The 18,852-nt window shown below is 39.3% G+C and overlaps 1 protein-coding gene across 5 annotated transcripts in view; it reads right to left on the reverse strand.

Moving 5' to 3' along the window:
* ATOSA (atos homolog A) overlaps positions 1-18,852 on the reverse strand; it is a 47,626-nt gene that overhangs the window by 2,872 nt on the left and 25,902 nt on the right. For all 5 annotated transcript variants that reach the window (XM_050978340.1, XM_009089907.3, XM_050978341.1 and 2 more), the window contains 10 exons: positions 14,075-14,259; positions 13,040-13,242; positions 12,480-12,605; positions 10,364-12,212; positions 9,608-9,724; positions 8,586-8,659; positions 7,699-7,807; positions 6,831-6,989; positions 4,941-5,009; positions 3,897-4,096 (listed from right to left, as the gene is read on the reverse strand). In XM_050978340.1, coding sequence (XP_050834297.1) covers positions 3,897-4,096; positions 4,941-5,009; positions 6,831-6,989; positions 7,699-7,807; positions 8,586-8,659; positions 9,608-9,724; positions 10,364-12,212; positions 12,480-12,605; positions 13,040-13,242; positions 14,075-14,259 — 3,091 coding nt within the window. The remainder of the gene's footprint in view (positions 1-3,896; positions 4,097-4,940; positions 5,010-6,830; positions 6,990-7,698; positions 7,808-8,585; positions 8,660-9,607; positions 9,725-10,363; positions 12,213-12,479; positions 12,606-13,039; positions 13,243-14,074; positions 14,260-18,852) is intronic.

Raw genomic sequence — 18,852 nt, forward strand, 5'->3', positions numbered from 1 at the left:
TAATTCCTATAGATCTAGTTATCAAAGCACCATCATAAAACAGATCTCAACTCCCATTTTACACATGGATCTTTCAAAAGAATTACTAGCATGGTCTATTTTTAAACTTCTCAATCTTGCTCTTTTCTATGAGTGATAATCCTGCAAGACTCCCTTTGCTCAGTAAACAGTGGTTCCCTGCAACATGACTTTTCTGAGCATGACATTTCAGAAAGATGGAAGAAGGTTAAGTGTGAGACAGCAGCAAAGTTCAAGGGATTCTTCTCATCTCTGCATCCCTGATCTATTTTTTTTTTTTTCTTTTAGACAGGTCTACCCTAGTAATTGGGATTTAGAAATGTTTCTTTTTATACATGCAAATACAGTGGAATAATGAAGACAAGCATTCTCTACATCCTTGCAGGGTGGTGGTGGAGTGACCAGCATGGGACTGACTCTGGAGCTGAGGCAGCTGCAGTAGTTTTGCATAAAGAAATTTAAAAATCCCAACACAACCAAGGTCTCTGACAGATGGTGTCCTAGGAACAGTAACAACAGACTAATACAGGAATAATTAAACACACAAATATCAGATGCTAGAAAGTCTGGCAGAAGAACTTTACTGAAGAAATGACAAATACAAGCACAAAGTCCCTATATGTATTTTATAGGCCATCACAATTCACAAAGAACAGAGCAATTCATGGAAACAGAATAATCCTGAAAAGCAGGATAAGCATGAAAACATATGTAGCAAGATGTGTTTTGTAAGTGAAAAAGACTATACAACACAACCTATAAAATCTGTAAGTAAAAGCATTAGGACAAGGATAACAATTTCTAGATAAGAAAGAATGCTGAGAGACCAGAAAGATCAAAAGCAGCTAGTAAATCAGTAATAGCAGGTATCTTCAGCTTCCATCAATAAAGGTGTATGTCACATGAGGACAGTATTTTAAAAAAAGTTTCTCAACACCTTGAGGAATCACTATTTTTAACAACCAGTTTCAGGCTTACCCTCCACCGAGCCCTCAGTAACAAGCCCTGTTTAGCTGTTAAGCAACAGCAACTATGCTCCGTGCAATTCCTGGCATTGTGTCAGTAACTAAGGCTGTTGACCAGGCTTTAAAATCTTGAAAAATGCTGAGCTGTGGGCAGGTTAGCTGTTTAATTACTTTTTACAAGGGTGCCAGCACATGACCTAGAAACCCACAGATGGTCATCATCCCCACAACGCCAGGCAGAAATGAGGTACAAGCAGAGCTGAGCTCACAGCTCTTATGCTCAAGTAGATTTAATTACAAGACAAAAAGTCATTGCTTCACATGCAACAAAAAAATTTATCCCTAAAGCATCTTCAAAAACCAACTTAAACTGCAGGTGCAACTCTTGGGGGTTTTTAATAACGAATAAAGCTCTGCTGTGTGTGCAAGCTACATTTGGTGTCTCAATCCTGTAGCTGTGGGTACAAGTACAGTCTGATGGCATATTGAACAGAGCCTCAGCCATACAGAACTTCATGCAGAAGCTGCTCACACAATAACTCTGACACTTTAAAGACTGTTGTAGAAAATCTGGCCGCCAATGTTAAGCTCCAGACCTATGCAAGCATTTTTGCTGAATTACCACTTGAAAAGGAGCTTTCATAATGTGAGTGCTGACAACTGTGATTAAGGCCTGCAAGCAGATGTGACCACAATGCAGCTCACTGGTGGTGACTTCATTTGTTTTTTTAAACAAAATTTCAATACGTAAGCCTAAGATGCTTGTGCTCAATGACTACTGCAACTAAAACTGAAAGGCTGTTCTAAGTCAACTTGAGCTACAAACAAAAAGAAATCTGAATAGTTAGAACTTTTTAGGTTTGCATAACTTTTCAGTAAAGTAGGCTTGAGGAAACTCTCCTGCTTTTAAAAATGAAGCTTTAAAATCAATTTACACATACTAATATACTACTAAGATTTTTTTAAGCCCTCCTAATTAAAATCCATGTTTAGTAAAGAAGGCTACTAAATGGACAACTGAGGCTTTTGTAAGACTAAGTGCTCAGTATAATAAACCACAAGACAGATCAACATAAGCTACTTTAACATTTGCAGGAATTCTGCCATTCTTACATTATGAGAAAGGACCCAAAGCTTGGGCCTTACATTATGAGAAAGGACCCAAAGCTTGGGCCTATCAATGAAGAAAAAACTTGTGGCATATCTGTAGTTATTCACTTTCCAAAGTAAGCAGCTCAGCATCATAATTATGATTTTCGTTTTCCCATCAGAAATGGATGGATTTCCAATTACACATCATAAACCCATGAACTGATCCCTACCAGAAGTCTGAAAGCTGAGCTGAATTGTACAGATATTTCAAAATAAGAAGCATCAGAACTGCAACATTTCTGTCTCTCAGCAGGTATGAGAAATAGGAAGCTCTTAGAAAAGACTTCTAGCTGTAACAGGTGAAAGAACAGAAAGCAGGTTTGCCTTCAAATAAAAGTAATTCCTGGTTCTGTCAACAAGAAATTTACAAACAACATTAAAGTAGAAACTGAAAGGGGACACAAGACCACTACTCTTCATGCAGGTATGCCAGAGCCAGCTGGCCACTGGGGACAGGCCTTGGCTGCACCCACCACTGCAGCCAAGGCCTGTCCCCAGTTCCTCTGCACAGGCTGATCAACATTACACCTGAACAGAGCCTTCTACTGAGGCTTTTTCAGAATTTGCCCCAAAAGAAAAAAATTTAGAAGGTGCTTAGGTTAGACCTTGCAAGTTAGTGTGGCCTGAAAGGTTACATTTCAATCCAGGCTGAATTTCAGAATGAAAACACTGTTCAACAGCATTCTCATGACACTATTTTCACACTCCAGTAAACCAACATGCTTTTTATGACTGTCAACTTCCATTTAATGGGAGAGTCTGGCTTAGAATCACTGTTCTAGACAAGGTTGTGTTTGAAAAGTCTGTTGGATAGAAATCAACAGACTAAATAAGAAAAATAAAATGCACCAGAAATAATTGTAAAACAATAGAGAAGTGTAAGATATTTGATTTTGTTCTGCTTGCTCACTTCAGAATGTCAGCTTCTGGTGGGTTTCCAAGTGCTGCAGTGAAAGCACTGGGTCTGTGTGTACAGACATTTCTTACTACAAAAACACACACAAAAAAGTCTGCAAACTGCAGGAGGACAGAGTATATGCATCATTCCCCTTTGTTTCCAACTGTAGTTTCCAGAACTCCCCAAGAGCAGCAGCCCAATGTCTAGTTCCAGGCAGTGCTTTGTAAATCATTTAAGGAAGATTGAGTGAATATTTTATAAAATGAAAGGCATCATCACCAGCACTGCATCATGAAACAGGCATTTACATTTTTGCCACTGAACACTGTATTTTTAGGAGTAACTCAGACCATTTTTCGTGTTACAAGCCATTCTGGTGAAGAGGCACATTTGAAGCACACCAGGCACACCTGGTATGAAGCACACCTTCCCTTCAGTGATCCTTAGTTTTGGCTTTTGCCCATGTGACATCCACTTTCACTATTTCCTGTAAGCTCAAAAAAAGTGCATTGATTCAGCCAGAACAATTTCTTTCTCGCTAAGAAAAGGTTTAAGCTTTATAATGCTCTACAAAATACTTTAATACCAAGAGAGAGCTTTATGTTATATTTCGACTTTGTTTCTCCCAAGGACAACCCAAATTATTTATTACCTCTTCCTCCTCTACTGTCTAGCTTAAAGACCAAGTTAGCATTCTTTTTTAAAATTTTTTTCTTTTCATTCTTTCTTATTTGTGTATACAGAAAAGCTAGCTGGGAAAGAAATTCTGAGTTAAATTTTGGCAGATACTTTTTTGTGGTTCTGGCTTGGGTTTGTTGGGGTTTTTTTGTTTTATTTTGGGGTTTGAAGTTCCAGGAGCTCACCTCAGATGTATGAGGTAGCGTAGTAGCCTTTCTTCAGTCTGGTGACTGTTTTCTTTATTGACAGTTCGCTTGATTTCTCGTCTCACAGGAACAGAAAAAGTTCTTTGCCGTAGGAATGTTTGATGATTAGCTGGCATTTCTCTCAAGTCATAGATCACCACAAACATCTTCACCACAGTTTTGTTAGGGTTAAATAAGGTCTGAAAAGACAAACAGTTCAATACAAGACTCTTTAGAGATGACACTTTTTTTTTTAAAAGAACAATAAATCTAACCCAAACTCGATCTGTCAAAATAGTTATCTAGGCACTGTGTTTCTGTGCCATACAGAAATGTTTATGTAAAGACATTGTGAAGCCTTTCTGGTTTTCAACACTTCAGCTACCAGCAATTCCCATTTTAATTATATTACAATTATAATGCTAAACACAATCTAATCTGAATGAAACACTAGTATATGACTACTCTTACTTTGCTAATCAGCATCCCCGTTTTTGTTTATTTTTCCAGTCAGCTTTTTGTCTACACTGTTTTCCAGACACAATACACTCGCAGGAAGCACAGTGGTGGGCTCCGCTTTTAAACCTGAAATTATGAATGTGTTATCTTGGACTGGGTTCTTAAAAGAAAGAGTCAGTTCACTGGTTCTAAGCAATGACTGTGATTTACTTTTTATTACAAAAGTAAAGGTGGTGTTAAAATATTACAAAAAGTAGATACAATTATTCAATCTTAATAGCTTTAGAAGATTTTCAGGATTTGGACTGTGGCCTAATTACTTCCCCATCACTTTTTCAAAGCCACGGTGTCCCCAGGTATCCCAAGTCTCCTGGAACTGATTGTAAGACTCCTATGAGCCCAGAAGTGTTCAAAGATTGGGAATTTTTTTTGCCCCCCACACAGATTTCTACTTTGAATTACTACAGTATCTACAGAGATGCACATTTCCACTGCTAGCTTCATGCTCATCTCCAATAAACTCATCTCTGTATGACTTTCTGGATATTAGTGGTGTCTAGGCATCCTTATGTGCTGAGTACGTACCACTTGTATTGTTCCTGAAGGCGGTACCCGATAACCCCTTTTACCAAGGGACTCTAAAGTAATTACACCCTACAAAAACAAAACCCATATTTAGGTCACAGAGATAAACAAATCAAAATGTTCTAGTCATGTAATTGCATTAATTTGAAACATAATCAGTAATTTATAAAAACTAAAAATAGAGAAGGCAATGCATTTAAACAATGCAGTTAAAAAATCAACAGTAGTGGCCTTAAAGATACTTTGGCAGACCATTAAAAGCTGTGCAATAAGAGGTACATTCTCCTCTTGAAACAAGGTTCAAGTTTCCACATCTTCTCCACATCAGGGAGCTAGGACAAAACACAGCTTTCTTTTCAAAGCAGCTGGGAGGTTAAAACGAAACATTTGTCCCCTCCTTTCCATTTCTATATCATCTACAATTGCACCAATAATACTCCAAATCTCACAGAACTCATTTTTGCTTTTCAAAGGCAGCAGATGCACTTAATCTTCCATCCTAATCCAAACCTTAGGAAGGATGACATCTGCTTTTGTACCAGCTGTGATGCACAGAGCAGCCCCGGGTGCCCCACAGGCTCTGTGACTGCCGAGGCCACGCTGGGGGCACTGCCACACGTCTGGGCACCCTGCAGGGCACCAGGGCTGCACAGGACTTCAAAAACCCAAACCAAACAACAACCAGAAACAGACCCCACAGCAGAGAAACTAGCTATACAAGCAGAAACAATGTTTCTGATGATGGAGGCACTACACAAATGCTGTATTAATCCTGGGAGACTCAGCCATAATAGCATATTTGGAAATAGCATGTGGAAAAGCCTGAAACAATGAAGCCCAGCTAGGAATATAAGCAATGCTACTTTTAACCATTTGAGGAACATGAGAATCCCTTCACCTCCCAGAAAAATCACATTAAATATTCTAGAAAGATGAAAGCAAAAGAATAGATAACTTTTTGCAGTGGTTAAAACATACAAGTTTAAACTCAAAGCCATTACTTAAACTCTAAGCAATTTCATTTTCTGAATACTTTCCAAAACAGAAGGTCAGAAATGGTAACGGCTATGAATTTAAAATTTAAATCCAAATACTGGGATACTCAGATGTTCATTGCTTGACTTCCACATTTAAACAAAACCCTTTACTGCATATTAGACAGAGGTACACATGTGAAAATCTCTAAAAATTGGACCTGTCACCTACGTAAATTAAGGTTCCTTAACAGGCATTCAGAACAAATCCAGCCTCTGATTCAATGCCAGCATACAAGAGACCATTTTCTTTTTACAGAGGAGCACTTTTAGACATGCAAAACCCATGTGGAACAGAATTAGCCCCCAGAGACTGAGAACACAAACACTGCATGGCTGCAAACATCAGCAAACCACGCAGCCCCTGAGGGTGCCGAGTGTCACCACAGTGTAGCCCAGGCAGCATCTGCTTTAAAAGAAAGGGCTGAGTAACTTCCAAGTCTCAGGTCTCCATCAGCCCCTTGGCCTGCACCTAAGTCACTCTGCAGAGTGGTTAGTTGCCCAGAGCAGCTGCTTGTTGGGACAACAAAATGTATCCTGTTAAGTCCAGCTATTGCCTCACTGCTATTTTAAGTCAGATGGATAAAATGAGATGTTGGGGGTTGATCAGCAGTGTGGGGGGAGACAAATACATTCAATATCCCAAGATGAGAACAGCTGAATGGTGGGGCAGAGAAGTAGAAGGAAAAGCACTTGTTAGGGAAAGGAAGAGGGACAGGAGAACTCTGTCATAGGCAGGTGAAAATAAGCCAGATCCCTGCAAATCTTTACTTTCTGAACCCTCTACTCACCAAGCTCTTGCTCTTCACCTCCACATATCAGAACTTATTTAAAATAAATCCAACCACACATTTACCATGTAAGGAGAGGGAGCATTGTCATCTGAAACGCTGTAGAATGACACTTCAACTGGCAGAGTCATGTGCGTGGGACAAAAGACTCCACTTGCTCCCACCTCTGCTGTGAAACCCTCCACGACACCCAGCGGGTCCAGGCGGAAATTCAGGACAGATTCCTGAAAAACAAAGCACACACAGCTTAGCTTGGGAACACCTCAAAGAAAACAAAGCATAACTTCTGTCATAAATTCTGTAATCAGGGAAACAAGTGCAAAAGCTCACAGAGAACTTTATTGCAGCAGGATCTATGCTTGATTTTCAACATATACTATCTGAAAAAAATAAATTCACCTAGATTATGCAACCTTCCCCAAGAAATTCAACTCTATTTCACAAGACACTACAACATAACCCGTTAATGCACTTGCTAATGGTTGCTGTTATTGGATATGCTACAAGAAGTGAAGAGCTGGAGCCTACACTTCAAACACATTCTGTTTAACACACTGATTTAATCCAGCTTTTGTGACATACTAAGTAGACTTTAAGAGTGAAAATGTAAATCCTTTTTTCTAGGTAAGTACATTATAAACCTGAACAATTACAGGTTATTAAATCTCATTTATGGCAACAGAACATCTTCTAACTTGACCGTAGTGGGAAACAAAAGCTTAAGGAACTCATTGTATTTGATTGTCTGAGACAGAAGATGTCTGGGGCATGAAATAAGTACCTTTACAGCTGGAAATGAAAACAAATTTTATTCAGTTCAGTCAGGAACTTTTACATTCTAATAGTGCTGGAATTGTTCACAGTAATATACTTTTAAAAGCAGTACAGAAGAGTATTAAAAATACCACAAGAATTCTAGAGAATATGCAATACCTCAAAGTTTCCCAGAAGGCTCAGACTTGTTACTGGGGGAGCACTAGAACTTAGAAATGGTTTCCCATGGCTGTCTGGATCACTGTCTTTGTTTATACATTGTTGTGGGCTATTAAAAAAAGACAGAATAAATATAAAGGATAAACACGTTTGCTTTTGTCTTCTGGGCATAAACAGCTCTAGAAAGAATAATTTACTTACTGTACTACAAAATGTTGTTCTAAAGAAGTAACAGTTGAACATTGCCTATTAATACTTTAGCAGAACATTTCCTAGTTAACTGAAAAACTATTTTTACCAGCTTTACATTACAAGGGATAAAAACAATAAAAATTTTTTCTTTAGCTCCATTTGCAGGAATCAAAATATCATATTATTTTATCTTGTATGTGGGTACTTTTGTCTCATAGTCTGAGATATATCTCATATTTCCAACATCAAACTACCATACCAAAAGCTGTTTTATGTTACATGTATTAATGTATGAAAGGTCATGACTGGCCCTTTTTAAAAGTCTGGCTCTCTGAACAAGTGAGCTTAACATGTTCAACACTAAGAACAAAACACAACACAAAAATAACATTGGTTTGAAGGAGAATCAAGAATTACTAGCTTTTCTGTCTGAAAACTCAAGTGTATCTGACAGCATATCTACCCCTGCATGGGACAGAATTCATTCTGCCAGCAACTCTCATTCCATGGCTATGTCCCAGAGCTGTGCTAACCTGGAAACTCCCAGGGCAGCTCAGCTGCTGAGCCTTGTATCAAAATAAGGATTCTTTTGAAAGCATTTTTTGTCTTTGCTAACATGCTTTGATTTTGCATATGAATATATATAGATTATGCCTCCCTCAAAAATCTCAATGTTTCTGGTAAATAAAACATACCTTCTTGCAGACAGACATTTCAACAATGATGAATCCAGATCAAAGCACCCAGACTGTGTTTTCCTTTGAGGAACCTCAACAAGGAAAGAAGATGTTAATTTGAAAACTGAACTGCTCCCACAGACAATTTTGCCAAGTAAGCACATTTTGCCAAGAATTTTCATGACATTATAAAATTACAAAAACAGAGCAGAGAATGTAATTCCTATACATTTTAAACTTCGTGAAGAAAGTTCTAGGATTATTAATGATGAGACTGTAAATTCTGATTAACAGGAAGTATTTCAATAAAGACATTCAGGAAGCTGATGTCTCTTTGGAACAGGACATAACATTACTAATAAACAGGCTGTAACAATTTCCATCCAATTTCCCTGAAAATATGACAGCCTTTACAGGCAAGGAAGAATAAAGCATACCATGTTGATTACAGGACATTGCTACTTCAGAAGTTTTAATAGGAACTGCCTGGTTTTTTAAACTCCAAACAACCTACCAAGAACTGCAAGACTTCCCCAGTGTCTGCCTTACCACAGCAGCTTTGTTCACTAAGTCATTCCATGACACATTTGGTTACTGAGGTAACCAGAGGTTACCAAACTGTTCACAGAAACAAAGGCTTTGGAATAAAGGTCAATCAGGTGTTAAAAAAGAACACAAAACCCCCTACATGACAAAATGTTAACTTACACTTAAAACACTGATCTTCAGCGGCTTTCTTTTGTGCTCTAAAATAGCACCAAAGCATTGTTTCCACCATTTTTTCAATTTAATGCCACCTTGTGTTAATCTTGATATGATCTCAACAACTGTCTTTAATATTTTCTTTTCCAAAGTTATTGTTCAGCCTAATTTACATGTAACTCTCATTTAAGCATTCATTTCCACTCACAAGAGTATCACTGACACAAAGTAAAGGCACACAATTCACCTAGGTATTTTGTCAAATATTGTGCCATGCACAAACGTTAGAAGAACAAACAGTCCCTTTCTCAGCTAAAAGAATTTCAAGAATAACTTACAGGACTGGAAAGCAGAGGCAGTCCAGTTCTGGGATGAAAAGCCTTGGTTGAAGTTCCATCCAGGGATCGACAATTGTGTTTCCGCCACGTATTTGTGTGTTTTAGAGGTGGTGCTTTCTGCCAGCAAAACAAAGTTCCTGAGCTTATCAGTGGGTTATTTCAGTGACCTACCATGGTAAAGCTTGCTTGCTGTAAGGGAGAAGATTCCTGACCCAGGTGGATCTACATCACACTAGCATGGGATGAAACATTCAGTAGGAGTTCCCCCTGACTCAATCCACAGCTACACAGACTGCCCCTAACAGATACATTGCATACTCAGATGGGTGCATTTCTACAAACCAGGATGCCTCCCTGCCCATGGAAACAGTCACTGATAACTCTGTCACCGTGAGGGGAATAGGACAGTTAGTCCTTCTCCATGGTAAACTGATGAAGTTTAGGGGAGGCACCACCAGCCAAGTTATCCCATCACACAGAATCATTTGACAGCTCCTAGGCCATGGCAATAAATTGTTTCTTGAACACCTCCAGGGATGGTGACTCCACCATCAGGGGAGTCCATCCCCAAGCTTAACCCTTTCCATGAAGAAATTCTCCTGAATTATTTCAGACCAAGACTACAATGGTAGTACACTGCTACCTGTAAGGTCAGGCTGACACTCCTCTTCATGCTGGCCCCTAGCAGATAGAGGGTACAAGCTATGTGACAAAGGGCAGCTAGAGGAATTATTGTCTGTTCCCAAATGTACTTACCTGCACTTCTGAGTTCTTCTGCCGCTCACACTTAACCACATTGTCTTCTGCAGGTTTCTTCTGAGAAGTGCTTTGAAAATCAAGGCCTGTTGGGTCTTCATTCTCATCATGTGCAGTTTTTGTTTTATCTTGTTTGGTTTTGGCTTTGAAGCTGTCATGGTCTTTATTTAAATAATTTTCAATACTAACAAGTTGTGTATTTTGCTCATAAATAATTGGTTTTTTGGAGTCTCTATCTAAACACTTGAGCTCATTTTTGTGCAAAGAGTCAGATACTGGGATCACAGTTGCTTTTTTTGTACCTTCAAGTATTCTGCATTTTTCTATCTGCAAATTATTAAAACTGTCTGTGCCATTGTTCTCACTAACAACTGTTCTTTCTTTAAGTTTATTTGTGCAAATCTGTTCATCAATGCTGCTGGAATTTGAACCCTGTTTAATTCTATTGGTTATCTGGTCTTTCTGTGCATAACCAGAATGTATTTCCAATTTATCTGGAATTTCAGATTTCTTTTCTTTAATACAAGATGATGATATGTGAATGCTACTAAATGCATGAGAAGTTTTATTTGAAGTCTGATGAAATGAATTTTGGACAGTTTCATTGGGTTTTGCTAAAACCAATTTTCTTCTTGCTTGGACTTTTAGAGAAGTCTTCAATTCTCCATCAAACCTAGAAGGACTGACAGGAGTATCAGGTGTCTTTGTCCCTGATTTACTGCTGTCTTCTAACAAAGAAAATTTAGATTTAGCAGAAGAAACAGAAGATGGTTCCTTGCCTTTCTTCAGCAAATTTTCATCTTCATACGTGCTTCGGAAAATTTTTGACGTGACTGGACTAGCCTCATGCACTTTGAATGGACGTCCAGCAACATGGGAAGTGGCTGGATCACAATGGATCAAGTGCTGGGCAATCCTGGCTATCACCTCCTGCCGCTCCTGAAGCAGGGAATCAATCAGGGGGTTACCCTCCCCTGCCGACTGACGGCCACAGTGGTTCCCTGGAACACGGGCATCGAGCAGGGTGACCTCTGGCACTGCCCTAGTTTTGCCTTCATCACCATCCTCCTGTATTGCATTGTCTGAGTTGGCAGCAGGAGCAGGGGAGCTTTCCTTGCTTTTCCTTGGCAAGTTTTCCTCTTCGAAAGTGCTCCGAAAAGCTTTTGGTGTAGCTGAGATGTTTTCATGTGTGGTGAATGGACGCCCAGCAACAACTGGTGAAGTAGCTGGATCACAGTGAATCAAGTGCTGAGCGATCCTTGCAATGACTTCTTGTCGCTCTTGAAGTAAAGAGCCTATCAAAGGATTGGTTTCTCCCGTGGGCTGATGAGAGCAATGACTGTTTGAAACACGGGAATCGACCAGAGAGTAGGATTTAAAAGTTCTGACCGGTGTTTCGTGAGATTGTGTCTTATTGTCTGCTGCGGCATTATAGCACTGAACTTTAGACTGCGACGCCCCAAAGTCAGATCCAAGTCCAGTAGATGAATAAAGTTTTAAATTTCTAAAAGATGTGGTAAATTCAGGCATCTTTTTTCCATTAAGTAGGCCTTCGGGTGTCATTGTCCATGTCTGCTTCCCACGAAAACGCAGGGGACTGGAAGTGCTGCACTGCTGAGCAGCGCTGGGATCGCTGCGCTGATGGAACTTGCGCTCTTGCATTTGCTTTTCGTAAAAGCTAAGGTTGGTGTGAATACTACAGGTCAAAACTGGGTAGTTGGATTGCCTGGGCAGGGACTGGACGCTGACTCTCAAGGCCACATTGTGAGAAACATTAGGAACAGGAAAGACATGCTCAGTGGGTGTCTGGGAGAACGTCCATTGCAAGTCCACATCTGCAGCGCTCACCCTGAAACAACACCAAAGGGCATTTACAAAAATAGCTAAATTAAAAGTTTTAAATTATCTACTTTGTAACAAATATCTAAGAAAAAGCACTAGAAACATCAGCAACTGCTGTACTTTGCACAGTACACAAATCCTACAGAACTGCCAAAGTACTGGGCCAACAATATGGCACTTTCTAAAAGCAAGCAGAAAACACGAGAGAATGATTTGAAGACAAGCTGCAGCACTGTGCAAACAGCAAACCAGTTTTTTTCCATTGCAGGCATACCTGTACAGGATGTTTCGGGGAACAGCACCATGTGAAACACTCAGCCACGCGCTCAGCTGAGAGAAGAAAACAAAGGAGCGAACTGCCAGCAAAAGGGTCTTCTCTTCAATAAATCGATCTCCACTCCTAAGGCATTTAAAGACAAACACATGAGTGTTGGTAAGAATGTTCAGAGACCTATTAGAACTAGAACATTGTCAGATCTTCAATCAGAAATTAAAATACAGCTTAATCAAGCAAAGCAAAAACTCCTCAAACATTCTGAAGATTCCAGAGCCTGATTTGTTTTTATACACATGAAAAAAATTGACATAACAAATGTTACATGTTACCATTTGCAGCCAGGATCATTTCATACTCTGCACTGCACAATGGACACTGAAGAAATTCTGAGTATAATATGACTAAAATTGAAATGCTTCGATTTCACAAGAAAACAGTGGTTTCTTAGATCAGTCCTCATGGCAAAGAGCCAGTTCAAAAACACTAATTGATTAGTTTAAGGACTTTATTATGACAAGACTCTTGCAATTATCAACTAATCCTCATATCCAACTTACTGTCGAGGAACTGGCTCCAAAATCCACCTTTCTAACAGCAATGCATCTTGTTTGATTGCAGGATCATTTAAATCATTCCCCTCTGTGGTGGGCCCTTCATCACTATAGCAACAGTCTGGCAGTAGCATCACTTCTACCATGATTGGAATATTGTTCTTCCACAGAAGCATAACCTCAGATCTGGTTCGCCTGGCCTGACGACACTGAGGGAAAGCAAAATGTCAACATACACAAGCCATAAAAATACTAGCCAGATTTAAATGTGATTTAAAAACACATTCTAAAATACTAGAGAAGGATAAGGGTCAAATTCTGTTTGGTTTCACCAAGTCAGAAATAAAATTCCAGAGATATTAAATGAAATAATAATTAACGTCTCCTTTACAGTTGCCATTTGAGCAGCTTTCTTTAGGAAATTTAAAAAGCTTGTAAAAATGCATTTCCCCAACCACTGCACTTTGCTACCTTGTAGTTCTCTCTCCACAAGACACCCTCTTGGGTAGACAGACTCAAGCAGTATCTTTATAAATTCTGTGTCTTGGAGCAGGCTAACTTCTGCATGAATATAACTTAAATTCCCACAGTACTTGAGAACTTTTACTTGAGAGATGGGATGCTCCAACCTTACTCCCAAACAGCCTGGCTGGATTTGATGTGCTTGTGTTTTTTGGATCACTAACTTTTCCAGAACACCTTGAAAAGCAAAAAGTTAGGGAAGTCAGCCTACATTTTCTCAAAAGAAACCCCAGACCAAGAATACTAAGTATAGTACTTGTCATTTGCATAATAAAGATTCAAACAGGCATTCAGGTAGTCATGCAGAACTTCATGTTCAAGGATAAAAGGCTTAATGATCTCTCATTTTAAGGACAGATCTATTATTAGCAGGATACTGAATTACATACTCATTTAAATGAAGGGCTACCAGAAAGCCATTGTTACTCATGCTGAACAGTGAATCCACTGTGGGGTTCTTGGCTGACTTTAACCACAGGAGCAAGGATTTGTGACATGAAATGGGCACCACCACCATACCTGAGCCAGTTTGTCGCTGCATTCATGCTTAGTTGTTGGTGGCTGACTTGACTGTGCTGGTGGGCAGTGAAAGCCCTCTGTCCTGCCCTTGATGGAGTACTCTGGTGTCCGGCCCTCAGTGATCAGCAGGGCCAGGGAGACCAGGAACTCCTCAGCTTCATACTCAAAGTATTCATCCAAAGTATCTGCCATTTCAAAAAGACAAAAATTAATGACATTTGCTGGATAACAACTGTTGGCTGACCCTGCAGTTTGTTTCAATTACACTTGAAATGAGAGTGGGCTATGGGAAATGGATCTTTGTGTCAGACTGGCTGCACTCCCCATAAAACCCACTGCTCCCCACTCCAGCACCACAAAACAACTTTCCTCATCTCATAATGCCGTCACCACAAACAAAGAACTTTGTTTTTCTACAGCTTTGCTAGAAGACAAAAGGTTTCCTGGGCTCTTGTGGGAGAAGTCTAATGACAGTATGACTTGGCATTGTTATTATCATCTGACAGATGGAATAAGAAGCCACAATATATCATAAAGTAGATTAAAAATTGAAGAAGAAGAAAAAGAAATATTTACTTCTATTACAGAAAAAGTGGGACACAATGTTCTTTAAGATTTTTATTGCAAATCCCTCCTGCTGAGAGCAAGGCTTACTTCAGAGGTCCATTTTTAGTTACCATTAACACACAGGAAATGTTCTGAAGAAACATACAGACTATTCATTGTTTTGTACCACGGTCAGTCTAAACTTGTGCAAAGAATGAAAACTCAACAAGTCTCTGTAGACAAAGCAGCAGCTGGCATTGCTCTTCATGAAGAGCCCTGGCACACTCAGTTCCCACAGAGTTAAGAGGCACCATTTTATGGCGTTTTATAGAGCACCCTTCTCCTCCTCCTCCCTCATCACGAGGATGTCACCCATCATTCAAACAGATTTAAGTACAACCAGATCATGTCATTCCCCTCACCGCTTCAAAACACTTCAAGTTTCAAAATTATTTAATTGCTGAAGAGGTTACAGAAAACTCTCTTTTCCATGAAAGCTAAAATACATTCCCTTCAAAGTCTATTTTAAGAGCAGCAAAGAAAAGCGGGTGGAGGCAGGGCTGCCAGCAGCTCTTTACCTTTATTTTGATGCTTTAGGGGAACAAAAGCATCTGACATCTCCACAATTTTAGCTTAAATGTCCTATGTCATCCACCAAAACTGCCACAGGGAGAGAGGTAATTTCTATTCACGTTTCAATTATCGTGCATAAAATACCTTTCAGAAGTCTTTTTTGTCTTGGTCCCCTAATAGCAGAGCATTTGGCAAACACTGCTCTGGCAGACTTGAGATGCATACAAGAATGGATGCATGGAACAAAAGCTCCAATTAAACGTGCAATTATCTGCATATGCAAATCATGAAGTGTGTACAACTGGCTTTTGCATGTACATATTTGCCTAGCCCAGGCTTGTACACCGTGGACCCCAGGGCTTACAGACTGTTTGAAGGGATCTACACAAGGTAAGTAAGAGAAGTCAGCCCCCTGCTGAAGAAGAGCCAGAGGACAGAGGAATTACCCTGGAGCACCCCATATGGCATGTGAACAATACATTAATTCATCTGGCATAAGTTAAAATGGTCATTCACCTGATGGATGGCAAAAAATATCTAATAAAGGGTGCATGAAAGATTAAAGGAATGGTAAATAACAGAGAAGACAAGCCTCTGAGGTAGTGATATGAGTCACCTACAAAATTAGGCACCTGTACTTTTTTTTTCAGCTGGAAGTCTTGTAAACAATAGGCAAGTCATACTTGGGAGTTTGAAAATGGAATTTGGGAAGACTCTAAAAAAGATTTGGATATACAACACACACACAAAAAAAGCCCCTAATTGCAGCATTATCTTGCTGCTAAGTTCATCTTTGTATGTCCAAAGGCCATGGTAATTTCAAGAAAGTCACAGCATGAAGAATCACTACTGGAGTATTTTGCCTGCTCTGACATAGAAGTTCAAAAATCTAGAAAGTGTTCAACAGGAGTAAAATTAATTTAAACAAGAATTGCCTCATGCTTAGCAGACTAAACAAAACTAACTCACCCCTACAAAAATCTGAAGAGTAATTGGTTTTAGTTAAAATACATAAAAACATGTATGATTTTTAAGAAAAATGCAAAGAGAGTGTGATCAAGATCAGCATAGTAAAATGTGATACAGCACAGTAAAATGTGATACCTGAAATTTTACACTAGAGAATGTTAAGTGGCAAGTACCAGTAAAACAGACATGCCCTTCAATACCATTAGTGGTTTACCAGATGAAGCAGTAGACTTGCTATTATTTAGCTCTCTTTTTAAGAAGATAACCCATATGTTATCAAAATCTTTTGGACTTGACACAAATTAATGGACAAATCCTATGCCCTGAGTGCTTCTGCTGAGCAGTTAGATTGAGGCAAAAAAAACCCCCACCCCTTTTTTGTATTAAAAAGCCTCTGATACCAAAGCCTATATTGCCTACCTGAAGTGCTCAGTGCCTTCACAGAGCTGTCACAGGTCACTACAAGGCACAGACAGTTTAAGATGTTCAGATAAAAGACCCAGTGAATAGTAAATAAGCAAGATCTAGTGAATAAAGCCAGATACATATTCTGAAATAATCATCACTCAAGAATCAGATTACATACACGATATTGATTTATGTAAACAGATAAAGATCACTCCCAAGTTCAATTTACAAATACTGCCTGTGTTCCTGTGTCAGACCTATTATTTCAGAAGCAACCAGTTTCTTGCCTTAAGAATGGAAGAGAAGGCCCAACTAGCTAAAGAGACATATTTATATAATTATATTGGCTGCAGTTACAAAAACACCACACTGCTTCAGAATAAAAATGGCATCACTAAAAAGCCTGTGTTGAACTAGGAAATGCTGCAGCATTGTAAAGACAGGGCCAGTACTTTAAAATCATGTCAGCAAGGGAATCAACCAGTTATTTGATCTGGACTTTAAAAAAAAAAAAAAAGCACAAACAGCAAGAGGTATCAAAAATATATTTTTTCCTACAAAGTTCATGTGACATAATATCTTTTTTTAGCTCCACTAGATTTATACATCATTTAGGAACTTCTAAGAGTTTTCATAAAGAAAAAGCCTTATAACCATTGAGAAGCCTGGTAATTGTTCCTATACAACAGACAGAGATGATGCAAGTTGATGCAATTGAGGACAAGGGTGGAATGACATTTATAGAAACAGCAAACTCAGTGTTTAGTTTAAAAAAGTCTTACTGTGTGTGTGCTGTAACTGTTTGGTTTTGAGTATGAATCAGCCCTAGGACACATCATATATTGTGTATAGAACAGCCTCAATCCTATAACCTGACTATACAACTAAGATTATTGTTCTGCTTTATTTCTAGCACTGCAACATTGCAATTATATAGCATAAAATATGCATCTCTGCACTGTCTGGGGTTTATTCTCCTTAAAATAGAAAAAAATCCAGTTAGCTGACACAAGGAAATAAGAATTGAAGTAATAAGGCACTACTGTCCTCTAACCAATACATTATAACTAAAGATTATTGACCAGGTGGGCACAAGAGATAGCAGCAGGTGTCAGACTACTCTAAAAGGAAGAAAGAGAAATTTTAATTTAGACTGAAGATGCTGTGCATAGAGCAAAGCACACAATACTAGAGAACTGAATATACAATACTGGAACTTGGTTTTCCTTTGCCTCCTGCACATATTAACCTCAACAAAGACTGATTTTCTACACCTTCTCAAAAACCAGAAAAGCCCATTTAACCAGAAATGTCAAAGAGTCTTCAAATCCTTGTCCTCCTACCTCCACTACACACAGGTATATGAGCACTGGAATACAGAACAAGAACCCACAATCAAACCCCCCCCCCCCCAAAATTGGAATTGGCTCACATCCTGAAACACCAATTAAGGTTAGTTATGTGCTAGTAGGGGCTCACAAATCCACTTAACTGTAACCCAAGGACTCTCTGAAAACTTCAGTTAATTGAGTTATGCTTAGCTGACTCCTTTCCCAACTAGGTCATGCTTGTGCAGACCAACTCCCTTCCCTTTCCTATCACAGCTTTTTCTGTAGTAATTACAGAAAGAAGATGTTTTCCTGAAATACATGTTTTAGAAGAGCATTTAATCTGTTTTCTAGGCTTAGGCCAGGAAACAAGGACATTTGGTATCTCGTAACCCATTGTGTTCCAGGTGCCACCAGAAGATGATCTGGGAGCTGCTACCCTGTCCTGCCTGGGCACAGCAAGGCAATGAAAGGCCCCAGCAGAGCCTCTCCTGCCCTGTGCTACCCTCCCATCATGACCAGGCTGTGATACAACCACAATCTCTCTTAGTCCATGCTTATTTTATTGTCCTAGAACCTCTCATACTGCACTGCTCACCACAACCGTCTACCAAAATCATCCTCTTCTCTGAAAAAGAGCTCAGTTTTGCAAAGAGACTTTCTTCAAAGAGAGACAATTTTGTTCAACTGAAAGTATCCTTTAATCCTGACCTTTACTGATTGAGGGCTACTTCCTTTGAGAGTCCATGAAACAACTAATAATCACCCTTGGATATGCTCTGTAACAGCCCAGACCTTTCCTGGAAAATCTTTAGGCACCCACAATGGATTTTGAAGGCCACTGATTAAAAGTACTCACATTCCTATTTTACTTAGGAAGTTGAAACTCAGTAAGCAAAATACTTAACAAAATAGGGGCTGCATGGTGTAGCCTGTTGGGATTCCCAGCTGATG

This window comes from Serinus canaria, chromosome 10 (assembly GCF_022539315.1).
Source record: "Serinus canaria isolate serCan28SL12 chromosome 10, serCan2020, whole genome shotgun sequence".
NCBI lineage: Eukaryota > Metazoa > Chordata > Aves > Passeriformes > Fringillidae > Serinus > Serinus canaria.